Source organism: Xiphophorus couchianus, chromosome 5 (assembly GCF_001444195.1).
Source record: "Xiphophorus couchianus chromosome 5, X_couchianus-1.0, whole genome shotgun sequence".
Lineage (NCBI taxonomy): Eukaryota > Metazoa > Chordata > Actinopteri > Cyprinodontiformes > Poeciliidae > Xiphophorus > Xiphophorus couchianus.
Genome location: NC_040232.1, coordinates 29338232 through 29350742, shown reverse-complemented (window position 1 = coordinate 29350742; position 12511 = coordinate 29338232). Strand labels below are relative to the sequence as shown.

Sequence of the window (12511 nt, the reverse complement as noted above, 5' to 3'; positions counted from 1 at the left end):
AAATCCATTTTTTTTTGTTTAGAAAACGCTCTTGGACAGAAGTCAAACATATTATTCCAGGGCTAAAAAGCGGATAAAGACAAGCGGCTCACCAAATAAAAAAAAACATTAAAAAAAAAACGAAAGAAAGAAAGACGGGAGGCACTTTCATTGTAATTCATTGACTTGTTCAAAACGCCATGCAGGCACAGAAAGGGGCCCAGACATTAATAGCCGCAGATGCCCTCATGAAGGGGGGAGTCTATGTAGGCATTATGGCCTTTGTTCGCAGCCAGTTAAACTGTTTAAAAGGAGGGTTAACTCAATCCATCAAATTGTCTGAAATTGTGAGGAAATTTCAAAAACCATATGGCTTCCAAACGTTTGCGTCCTTTTTGTGCGGTGGGACACACTTGTCTCAGTATTGCTGCCTGCGGGGGACCGGGGCCCAGCTCCTTTGTGGCTCGTCCCATCAGGGAACTGCTGCTCATTTGTCCCCACTTTTCATGCTTTGCGCTCAAAATTACGGCCCCGCAGTCCCGCGGAACAAAAAGCCATGCTCTATTTAAAAAAAAACAGGGGGCTCAGGGAAACTGGCCCAAAACTTTTTTCTTTTCTTTTTTTTTTTTTTTTTTTTGCACCAGATTTGTGTTTCTCACATAAATTTTTAGCCCGAATGGGGAAACACGTCTGAGGGTCAAGAAGGCACGATACGCATTTATTGGACGTGAAAAGGAGGGGACGCGGGGATTCCTGGAGCACAAAATGTTTAGAGCAGAAAGAGAAACAAAGGGGACAAAATAGTTCAGAATAACAACTTCAAACTGGCCCCACATTTAACGAGCTTAGCAACAAAAAACCACAACCCCCACCAATCCCTCAAGAATTAAAACAAAAAAAAGAAGAAGGAGTCAGAAAAGCAATTTTTATTCCCATCGTAGCCTATATACAATACAGTCTGTGCATTGGTTTTCAGATAATGTCCTGATTTTAGGAAGGCACTTACAGGTGTAGAAAACATAACATATGTATAGAACTGTAAATCTATTGTATTCAAACAATAATCTAAAGGCTTGTGGGGGGTTTGGGGAGGGAAGGGGGGGGAATCGTCGCATTAGTATTCGGCTGATTTTTCGAACATCGCCACCTTTATCGGAGCTCCCGGTGTGAGTCTGCAGTCAAAACGGAGGCAGGGAGGAGGAAGAGCCGGCAGTGACGGGAGGGAGGGGTTGGCTCTTGGAATAAAACAGTGACAATAAAAAGAAAGAAAGAAAAAATAAATATATAATGTTTACAAATCAAATCATGCATTTCCATGCAAACATATGGAAAACAGAAGTGGTTTAATTGTGAGTATGGAGGGGCTTATAGGAAAACCAACAGAGCAGATGTGCGTGTGTGGGTGTGTGTGTGTGTGTGTGTGTGTGTGTGTGTGCATGCCCACGCGTGTTCGTTTCTGTATACTGTAAACAAAATATATATAAGAAGTTATTTTTAGACCATATTGCTTTGATGGAAACAATAACAGTTCGCTAATGAATACATCACTGCATATTTGTAGTTCTGCGCTCATGCTTTACTGTGAATCTGTGCCGATAGAAAAAGTCATTTCGTTTTGGTACATGTTCTCATATAAGCGGTTAAGTTTACAAGTCCTCTCTGCAGGATCACCACCACCATCATCTCGCTCGGTGCGTGTACGTGTGTGTGTGTGTGTGTGTGTGTGTGTGTGTGTGTGTGTTTGTGTGTGTGTGAGCCATCAGTCATCCACGTCTATCTCCACGTCCTCGTCCTCCGAGCACTCCTTGCTCGTTGTGTGGTCCGAGAAGGGAGACAGCGGAGAGCTGCGCAGTTTCTGAGCGAGCTCGTGCTGGAGATCCTGCGGGCCTCCCCGCGCGGGCGACTCGGCGCGCGGGTGGCCCAGCGTGCCGTTGGCGCACTTCTCCAGGTCCGCCAGCTTGGCCAGCTTGTCCAGGGGCACCTGGCCGATGGCCTTGGCCGACTCCACGTCGGCCTTCATCTCCTCTAGGTCCCGCTTTAGTTTGGCCCTGCGGTTCTGGAACCACGTGATGACCTGCGCGTTCGTCAGGCCCAGCTGCTGCGCGATCTGGTCGCGGTCTGCGGGAGAGAGGTACTTCTGGTACAGGAAGCGCTTCTCCAACTCGTAGATCTGGTGGTTGGTGAAGGCCGTCCGGGACTTCCGACGCTTCTTCGGGGTGCTCCTCTGGCCGAACAGGGTCATCCCGTCCCGGCCTACGGAGGAAAAGGGAGAGGCACCATGAACAAAACGGTGCTGACTGTTTCGCCACTTCTCCATTTAGTACATTCAGGGGCGTTCCTAGACGAAAAGACGTTCTGGGGCGCACGGGCTGAAGAAGCATCCAGACTTGACTTGAGGCCAGTTTGCCATTTCGTACCAATGCATTACCATTTCGTTCCTTTCCACCATGTCACACCCCTGTGCCTAAAACCATGGACTATGGGTTCACTTCTCATTGAAGTAAAACATTTTTTATATAAATGATGGAGATTAATTGTTATGAAAAAAACTTCATGCATAATTAAATTAAATTCAAGTGTCTGAAAATGTTATTGTTCAATCTAGGTTGGTCCAGTTGACTCTGGACCCCCAAACCCTCAAACTAAAATGAGTTTGAACCAACCTCCTGATGGTTTGTATTATTCACTCAACCAGCTTTTAGCAGAATATTTAAAATAATTGGTTACTGATGTGTGTGCAAGATGTCCCTTTGCTGCGAATATTCTGAAAATTTAAGAAATGTTACACGTACATGCAGGAAGTGTGGAGGTGGTACATTTTCAATAATGTCCATTTCAACTCTGAAGGAGAATAAAGTTTTATTAAAACATTGGCATAAACTCAGCTCAATTCAGCGTGAATATGCATGAAGCGTGTTGCTAACTTTTATATGTCTATTTGTTTGAGCCCATTCCCAACCAAACCACATATAACACAGTCAGCTTAATCAAATATCTTTTCTCCCTCACCATTTCGTGCCTTCCTGTTCTTAAGCTTTGGTCGTTTCGTACCCATTCATGAGAAACAGCATGGTGCATTTTGTGGCAGTTTCATCTGCCATTTCGTCTTTCTCTGTTTTCGTTTAGATTTCCCTTCCAGGCTTTCTTATAATATTTCAAAGTGGCTCTTCAGACACTTTGTTCTTTTAACATTGGCAACTTTTTTGTTTGTTAAAATTTGGTCAGAATATGTTTCACTTGGTCACAGCAGACACATCTTGGGGTGTGTGTGTCTCATGAAGTGTCTCCGGAGTCCCAATAAAGTAGACCTATTATTCTATTGAAAAAAATGACTTATTGTTAAATAACAGTAGCACAGTGGGGACAATTATTCTGTAGTCCTTGCATTTTAAGTCGTCTATAAAACAAAAAACACTGAACTGCAGTGGAGCTTCAGTTTTGAACAAATAGCAACAATGCTGTTTTACAGTAAAACCAGTCCGTTACAGACTTATTTTAAATTATTATTTGCTGAAAAATGTGCTTTTAGCTTAACTTTAATGATCAAGAGTAGCAGTCTATGTATCTTATTGTTTTGGTGAGTTAATATCACTCTTACTGAAACAGTAGTGACCGAGAAATTTCCCACAATGCACTTTAAATCCACAGGAATGTGGTGTAAATAGATTATGCAGTACAAAACTGCTGAGACTACACTGTTTTTCGATTAAAAACACCAAGTCGATACTGCAAAAAAAAAAAAAAAATGCCGTGAAAACAATAAGATACAGTTAAAATAACAGAAATCTGTTAACGTTGTACCTCTGCAGTTTTAGCTAGTCGTTTAAATACTATAATTATTCGGGTACGAAATGGAGCGGTCTGCCACAGGACCTTTCGATCCGAATATGCATTAACGCTTACATTGGGAACGTTTCGTACCTTTAAACAAATGAAGATTTAATGTATTTTTTTTCCTATATTCTACTTGTAGTGCGTTGCGAGAAAAAGGTGGTAACACCTTTCTAATGATTGTGTTCTAGCAGCAGGAGGTCGCTGAGTTATTCTGGCTCGATCAGGGATCGTAATGTTTCATATTTCAAGCGAGCCATCCGGCCCAACCATGGATCAGAACAAAAATAAAATAAAAACATCTTGAAGTACAAAGTTATCAGGAACTAGTGCAGAATTAAAAGTGGGAGGGTTTAGCATTTTTATGGATGCATATCATACATAATTTACGTGTCGACGCGTTTAAAAATGCTTATCTGCAAAAATAAAATAAACTATATGCAGTGGGTATGAAGTGGAAGGGATAAAATTGCACCTCGTCATCGCTAAAGACGAATAGAAAATCAAGGATTTCTGCTGAGGCTTAAGGGCTTCTTTTTAGACTGTGCGTAAAAGTGTTCCAACTCACAAAATAAAGAATATGACACTTAAATTGAAACTTAATTTTCCACCTCGAATACAGGAACGAAAATTATAGTTTTACAGTAACAAGTACAAGACAGATATATCCACGAACAGCAGAATAGAAGAGAGAAAAAAAAAAACATGTCCTTTTTCCATCAACACGTCAAATCAAAATATATGAATATTTCTGGTGTATTTTCCCCCACTCGTAAAAGCAGCAGAATAAAGTAGCAGACATTTACCTTCCGCAGCCTGCAGCACGCTGACTTCCAGCCCCTTGAAGGTCTTGCTGGCCAGCTCCTCCAGCGCACAGAGAGGAGAGGTTTGCGTGAGGAGTGCGCGGCTGGACAGCGGCAGGCTGGACGGACGGTGCTTCTCGGAGGACGAGATGAGATGAGCCGTGCCGCAGATGGCGTAGCTCCGCTTCACCGACGGCTTGTTCAGGATGTCGTCGATGCTGAAGGGCGTTAGCGGCTTGTTGGAGTTGGCAGGAGGCGGCAAGTGGTCCAGCGGGCTGCGTCTCCTGTTCTCCGCCGCGTCGCATTTGGCCACCTCTTTGGATGTCATCATTGGTTGCAGGACGAGTTTATAGTTGCTTTGAGATTTTATAGGTTTCAAAAAAAAAAACCAAACAAACAAACAAACAAAGAAAAAAAAACCCCAAAACAAAATCGAGGAGGAAAGTATGACACAAAAAAGTCACATAACACTTTGGAGGTAAAGTAGAAAAAACAAAAAGAGAAAAAAAAAAAGAAATAAAGGGAAGGATTATTCCGAAATCGGATGCGCTCAAAGTCTCGATCCGCAGGAATGAGGTGCCTCCCTGAAAATGGCGAAGTCCAAAGAGTCGACGATTACTAACAAGTTATCATTGATTGGTGGCTAATCAATTATCTCCAGTGGCACTTTCGCCCTCTTCCCTTTCACTCTTTGACTATGTTGCAGTCCAGCGCTGGGCTTTTTGCGACTGGGGGGAGGGGGGTCCCATTAATTAGGAAGCATGGTTGGAAGGAGGAGCCCGGCGGAATTATAATGCTCGGTGCTCTTATCATCTTTGGTCTAATTTAGTCGTGTGGTGAGACACCAGAATAGGTATGTGGGGTAAATGAGGGGAAGCAGAGAGCGAGGGAGAGAGATGAAGAGAGAGAGCGATAGGGAAATAGAGTGAGGGAGGAAGAGGGAGAGGATCACAATCTCTTAGTCAATTTGTGCGTTTTTACGCGTGTAACTCCAGTCCAGCAGGACTTCATAGGCTTTCATTTAAACGTATTCGGACAAGTCGACTCGGCTTCCGTTAGAGGCCGCAGCTTATAGACTCAGATATTTTTTCACGACCCACAGCGCGGATGATCCTTTTTTTTTTTTTTTTTTTTTTGTAAAGGTAACGCAGAGCTGGACCATATATCAGTTCTGATGATACCTCCTCTGGGGCGGGAGAGAGGCGGCGGCATGCATCCCTCTCAGCGACGCCGAACCCGGGCCATAACTCAGCCAGAAAGGGCTCCTTTTATTTATCATCCGAGAAATATTTCATTTCCTCTCAGAGCACCGAGCGTCCTGCAGCTGCGACGGTGAGAGCTTCGTCCTGACGCTGGACTCGCAGAACTGCGAATATTTGCATGTGGCTGTGCCGCAAAAAAAAAAAAAAAGAAAATACAAAGAAAATAAAAATAAAAAAAAATCTGTATTTTTTTGACATAAAAGAAAAAAAAGACACATTTTACAACGCATTTCAGAAGAAATATGTAAGTTTTCCTTTTGTTATCATTTAAGTTTATTGTTTTTCCTTGCTTTAAGAAAAATAATCTATTATTATTATTATTATTATTATTATTATTATTATTATTATTATTATTATTCATTAATAGTTCAATAATTATCTACCTATGGCTTTTATCCTTATGAAAAATGATAGATTAAGACACTGTAGTAATAAAAAAATATGTTCTTCAAAAACAATCAAACAAAAAAAATATCGTAAAATTAAAATGACAAATGGATAAATGAGAATTTTAATTAGAATATTTCAATAGCTAAATTTCTTTTTAATATGAATTTTTCTTTATGTTGTCACTTTGTTGTCTGTAACAACAGCAAGGTTGCATGCGTGTTCGATAATACTTTATTTTCCCCAAGGTATATTAAAACAAATTAGATTAATGTTTTTTTTGTAGAACAGCTGAAGTAAATATATAACCCAATTCAACCTTATTTTAAAATATTTTTGTCTCTTCGCTTGTTTCATTTTTGGATTTTTCTTTTTTCCTAACAGAGGAAATTGCAGCCAGTGTTTATTTGATGCTTCTGCAGGAGAATCAGTGGTGACAGCTCTCTGGAGGATGTTGTTTATTAGAAACAAGCATCACGTCTTGGACCACATTTCCCTCACATGTACCACTAATTTCTCTCTCTCTCTCTCTTTTTTTAAAAGTGAAATCAATAAAATAAGAATGTCTAAAATAAATGATGATTGATACTGTTATTTTATATTTTAATTTAAATGTGACTAGAGATTATTTCTCTCTCTCTCTCTTTGTTTTTATTCAGTGTGGATTTCCAGCCTGAGCTGGAGAGGATCCAGATTTCTGTTGTGTTCTCGGATCATCTCTGCCTCTTTCACACCAAGGTCAACATGGTCTCTCCTCCATCCTCTCCTCTAACCGGGGATGACCTCATCCGTTTGATTGCTGGAGCGTGAAATCTGCTCTTTGTTCAGATGTTTTGTTTTATGATCTCCATATTTGCAGTTTTAGTTGGAGTTTAGGAGTTCCGGCTGGGATAAACTTGATGATGTAAATTCCTTGCTCCACTCCAGCCTTCAGGGTTTGTGTTTCTTCCCAAAGCAGGTGTTGATCAGAGCCCTTCACACTGCGGTCTGCGAGCTTAAAGTTCCACCACACAGTATGCAGCTTGTGTGTGTGTGTGTGTGTGTGTGTGTGTAAGTGAGAGGCACGGCTCCCGCTGCAGACTCTACCTGCGATTAGACGAGCTGCGGGGGTAACTGTCCCCTTTCCAGCCACTCCGTGACACGCCACAGACGGGTGTCACATCTCCCCTTCTCCTAAAGGCCCGCCAGTTATCTCCGGTGACACCAGATATGGATGCAGCAGAGGGAAAAAAGCCCGGCCTCAGACGCGCGTGTGTGTCCTTTAAACTTGTACTGTATAAATCACAAGTCATTACCAGAGGTCAGCGGCTGAGGAGCAACCATTGGATGGTTTGATCGCGAGGGCCAGCCTGGTTGGAGGAGAGAGGATTTATCTGGCAGTTGGATCTCTGGAGAGGCAGCCATATTTTATGTGACTAGAGATGTAATAACAGGCCTTTGACAAATCCCCGACGGCCCGGCTCCTGCAGCCTCGCTGCGCAGAGCCAGTGCAGCTGGAACAGCAGATTATGAGCAGCACCATTAGCAGAATGATGTGCACAGACTCAGCAAAGTATTTTTCTTTCTCTCTCTCTCTCTCTCTCTCTCTTTTTCTCTCTCTCTTCAGACAAACACGGTGGCACCCGAGAAGTCAGAAGCTTTTCAGTCACACATAACAGGTTCTTCTCAGTTAATTAGACAAAAATGTAAATTTGATTTTGGAATTTAATTTTAAAAAAATGTAAGATTATATTTGATATACATTGTTAAAGCACAGAGTGGTATGTTTCAAGTGTTATTTTTTTGTTCATTTTTGCCTTACAGCTAATTCAAACCCCAAATTTTGTTTCCCATGAAATGACAACATTAAATATACATGTAAGGATTGTTAATCAAATATAACTGGATTATTAATACAGAACTCTATTCTCTTAAGCAGCAGTCATTCTTCCAAAGTGCAAACCTCTGCCACACTTTTTCCTTTCACTTAATTTTCCACTTACTTGGATCCAGCACTCTGAACAGCTTCTTTGACCTGAACTTTGACTTGACCGCCTTATGGATGGTGTTAGTAACTGTCTGTTGAACTATATGGGCCATAATATGGACTCAATATTTTTGTATTTAAAAAATCCCATTTCTTTTGGTATTTTTTAATGTTAAAATTTTATTTAAAAAAACAAAAAAACAGCAAAAAAACAAAAAACAGCTGCAAAATAAATACAGACGCTTGAAACATATTCTGTACATAATAAATCTGTATGATAAATAAGTCCCAACTTTTGAATGACAAAAACCACAGAAATAATTTGACTTCTCGAGGATATTGAAGTATATTGACCTCAACCCTCAACTACTAACATTGTTACAAATAAAATGTTAAAGAATTCTCAATTTGGCAGTCAAAATCTGATTTAAAAATGAAACAGATGTGTTTAAGCTTTAAATATCGTAAATATTTAAAGTTATTTAGAATATATCAAAGATCTTGATGAATTTTCTTGGTGTAGTGAATTAAATTTGCATTAATATAATTAAACATATTTCTATACATGGGGAAAACCCAACTAAAAATCACACAATTTAAAACATTTGCACCTTGGTTCATTTGTTGTCTAACAAAACTTAATGTACTGATTTCATTGTTTACAACACAAGGAAAAAACATTATTGTAATGAAGTGCATTAAAATATAAAGTCAAACACAACCACCCAAAAAAACCTTTGACAACTTGTAATAAAAAACCACAAAATCCTAATTTAATGTTAGTTATATAGAGCTAAAGTCAAACAAAAATCCTGAAGCAAATTACATAAGCACCAAGAGGTGAAATGTTAATAAAAAATAAAGAAAATAATGAAAAAAATCAATTTTACTTGCATACTGGATTATTCAAAAGGAATAATTAAGCTTATTACAACACAACATATGTTATCATATCATTCATTCATTTTAATTAGCAGGAAACAAGAAATCTGTTGAAAGGGAGTCCTGGACAAGTTAAAGTGAAACTGTTTCATGCATCCTTATTTGAAGAAAAAAAACGTTCAAATCTAAGAATAATAGAAATATAAAATACACAACATAATAAAAAAGAAAGAAAAGTCAAACATCACTACGCCTATTTAGAAAACCCTAATTAGAAAAGCAACACTGTTCTATTTAAAACAGTTTGTAAATTTATTTCTAAGGCGAGGGCAATAACTCTATGGATATTTATGATATGACTCAACAAAGGAGGCGGAAATCTTAGAATTAGAAAGTTTTCCTGATGACCAAGTGTTCATAATTGAGCAGACTGCAGATAAAACATGGTAACTTGCCAAATTAGGGCTTGAAATATAAGTTTCAAATCTGGGTTTTTCTTTAAAGTGACAATAATATCAAGCTGACCCAGTTATAGTTTGAAAAGAAAGGGTCACAAAAATCTTTATCAAAATCACAATATCACACTGCTTTTATTAAAACCAGAGAATCAACATTTATTCTTTCGGCTGCTAAAATGCTTTGGCATAAATTATATCACTATCTACAATATTAATTTAGTGTTGTTTTTTTATTTTAATACACGACTAAACCACTACTAATGACATTAACACAAAGCACCATGTCAGGTTGAATGTGTGTCCATACTGACAGTCAGACATGGTACCTTTGTACCACCAAGTGTGTAATTTTATAGTTTAGGGAGAAATTATACATTCATGTACAGTATAGACCAAATGTTTTGACACACTTTTTAATTCAATGAGGTTCCTTTATTTTCATGACTATTGACATTGTAGATTCACACTGAAGGCATCAAAACTATGAATAACACATGTGGAAATATGCACTAAACAAAAAAGTGTAAAACAACTGAAAATACCCCTTATATTCTAGTTTCTTCAAAGTAGCAACCTTTTGCTGTGATTACTGCTTTGCACACACTCTGCATTTTCTTGATGAGCTTCAAGAGGTCGTCACCTGAAATGGTTTTCACTTCATAGGTGTGCCCTGTCAGGTTAAGTGGGATTTCTTGCCTTATAAATAGTCATGAAAATAAAGAAAACCCATTGAATTAGAAGGTGTGTCCAAACCTTTGGTCTGTACTGTATGTACCAGTTTGTTTGAGTAGGTTGTTGGTCATGTGAAGCCTGCAGGCTCTCCAAATGACTCAGTCCCTTCTTGAACTGATAAGTAATATAGATTATGATCAGTTAGTGTAACATTGAGAACACTGAGAAACCCAACCTACAATCAAAACACCTACTCTTCAACCTAAAGGTGTTGCTAATTAATGGCCTTTTCCTAAATTACCCATTTTCTTCAAAACACTTGAATAGATTTGGAGACAATTTATGTCCTCAAAATATAAATGTTTTCCAGATTTTCCAGTCTGGTTTTAAATCTTTCTGCAGCGCAGAATCAGCCCTTTAAAACGACTTTAGTTACATCTCTTTTAAACTACTGTTTGTGGCGACCGCTGATCGTGTGCTTTTAGATTTGACTGCTGCGTTTAGCACAGTGGATCGTATTTTACTCTCAAGTTTGGAGCGATAAGTGGGCATCAAGGTCACAGCACTGAAGTGGTTCAGGTCCTGCTTGGTGGAACCGTCTTTTTGCATCAAACACACTCTGTGCTGTACATGGCGCTTAGTTTTTTTAAAATGCAAAAAAAAAAAAAACAGAGAGTTTTTGTAACCTCAGAGTGTTTTTAGATTCCTTGGCCCGGGTTAATAAGCTAGTTGCTACAAACCAAAGTTGACGCTGATCTTAAATTTGGCAGTCAGACTGAGGCAGTTGTTATGATTTTTCCAGTTGAGACAGCTGGCTAAGTTAAAGCCAGGCAATGCAGGCCTTTGTTGGCGCTCAGCTGGATCACTGTCCTGCTCATCATGCTGGGGTCAGTGCTTCATCCATCACTTTTCAACAGAGGGAGCAAAATTCTGCAGCTTGCCTTGAAACTGGCACTGAAGTTTTCACACATTTCCCCCCGCTTTAGCTTTTCTTTCATTGGCTGCCCATTTGCTTTCAGGATTTGTTTAACAATTATTTTTATTTCCTTTTGAAGCCCTGCATGGCCTCGCCACATCCTCTCTCGCTGGGTCTTCTAAACCTGCTTTCTCTCAGGTCAGGTCATTCTTTCCCGTTTGTGGAGCCCAAATTTGTGAAACGGTTCGTCAGTGGAAATTAGATGAACATTTTCTCTATCTTCTGAAAACCCATCATTTCACCTTGGACTTTGACACCGTGTGAGAAACTGATTAAACTCATTTCTATATTTGTCCATTGTATGCTTTTCTTTATGCTGCTTTATAATTGAGCTGATTACTTGTGTTTTGTGTGTTTTTTTAATGTGCTCTGAACTTATTTTAACTGTAAAGTGCTTTGGTCCCCGGCTGGTTAATTAAAGATGCTTTATAGATAAAGTTGGATTGAATTGAAGAACTGCCTTGTCATTGTGTAATTTCACCATGTTTGCCGTTGAAATTTTCTTTGACGATCTGAAACATGCAAGTGACCGAAAGAAAAAAGCAAAATCAGACAAAATCTGCAACAGGACAAGAGCGCTGTACGTAAAAATCTTATTTAGTCATTCCGACATTTGAACTTGGCTACAGAACTTTGAAACAGGTGAAATTTAATCTGAATGAAATCTACTGCGACTTGTGAATATGACCGTAGAAGTAAACCATTTGTTTCAATACAATTGTGCCTGAAAGTCTTACATTTAAAAATGCACAGCTGATCTGATGTGTTATAGAACAGAAGTCGCTGTTTTGAGACCAGCTGAGAGGAGGGTAAATTAATTGGAAAATGTTCTTATGTAATCACAGTCTAAAAATGTGCTGCATCAAAATTGCCTCTAAATCAACTATAAAGTACAGAATTAATGAGAAATCAGGTGTCGGTTGACTGCGTCTATAAATTACGAGTCCTGACTTTATTCTTCAAGCAGTTTAGAAAAAGAACCCAGCAGAAAACAGGTGCACAGCCTCCCAAGAAACACAAGAAGTGCAGGAGTTTCCCCCCCCGCGGAGCGCTCAGTGGGGAGCTGCTTCCTCCTTAGTGAAACCTTTTCATGGGTCTTTGGCTGTGGTAATGTGAAATCTACTCACTGCTGTTCACCTGCAAAACAATCGTCCAGTTTGAAACAAGTATTTTAAAACTGAGGGTGTTTTTTTTAAATATTTTTTTTGCTCCTCGCAGGTTCATCGTGAAAGTAAAGTCTGAATCTGTTCGGGTTGGAGGATGCGCTGCCGACTGCATCTCACCTGGCGGGGTTG

The 12511-nt window shown here is 39.4% G+C and overlaps 1 protein-coding gene and 1 long non-coding RNA gene across 2 annotated transcripts; one reads left to right on the top strand and one right to left on the bottom strand.

Moving 5' to 3' along the window:
* Window positions 1-890: 890 nt before the first annotated feature.
* lbx1b (ladybird homeobox 1b) lies at window positions 891-4962 on the bottom strand. The gene is made up of 2 exons (XM_028016404.1): window positions 4617-4962; window positions 891-2232 (listed from the first exon to the last, which is right to left on the bottom strand). Exons 1-2 carry the CDS (start codon window positions 4942-4944, stop codon window positions 1739-1741), a joined length of 822 nt encoding a protein of 273 aa, XP_027872205.1. The 5' UTR covers window positions 4945-4962; the 3' UTR covers window positions 891-1738.
* A 900-nt stretch (window positions 4963-5862) lies between these two features.
* Window positions 5863-9277, top strand: LOC114143990 (uncharacterized). Its single transcript, XR_003595372.1, has 2 exons — window positions 5863-5945; window positions 6922-9277. It is a non-coding gene; the product is annotated as an uncharacterized LOC114143990 (long non-coding RNA).
* Window positions 9278-12511: the final 3234 nt, after the last annotated feature.

What these genes read in the sequence shown, in the direction of transcription:
- lbx1b (XM_028016404.1), bottom strand. Translation starts at nt 4,944, where the DNA reads ATGATGACATCCAAAGAGGTGGCCAAATGCGACGCGGCGGAGAACAGG. An exon ending in CGTGCTGCAGGCTGCGGAAG is followed by an intron (nt 2,233 to 4,616) that starts GTAAATGTCTGC and finishes TTTCCTCCGTAG; the next exon opens with GCCGGGACGGGATGACCCTG.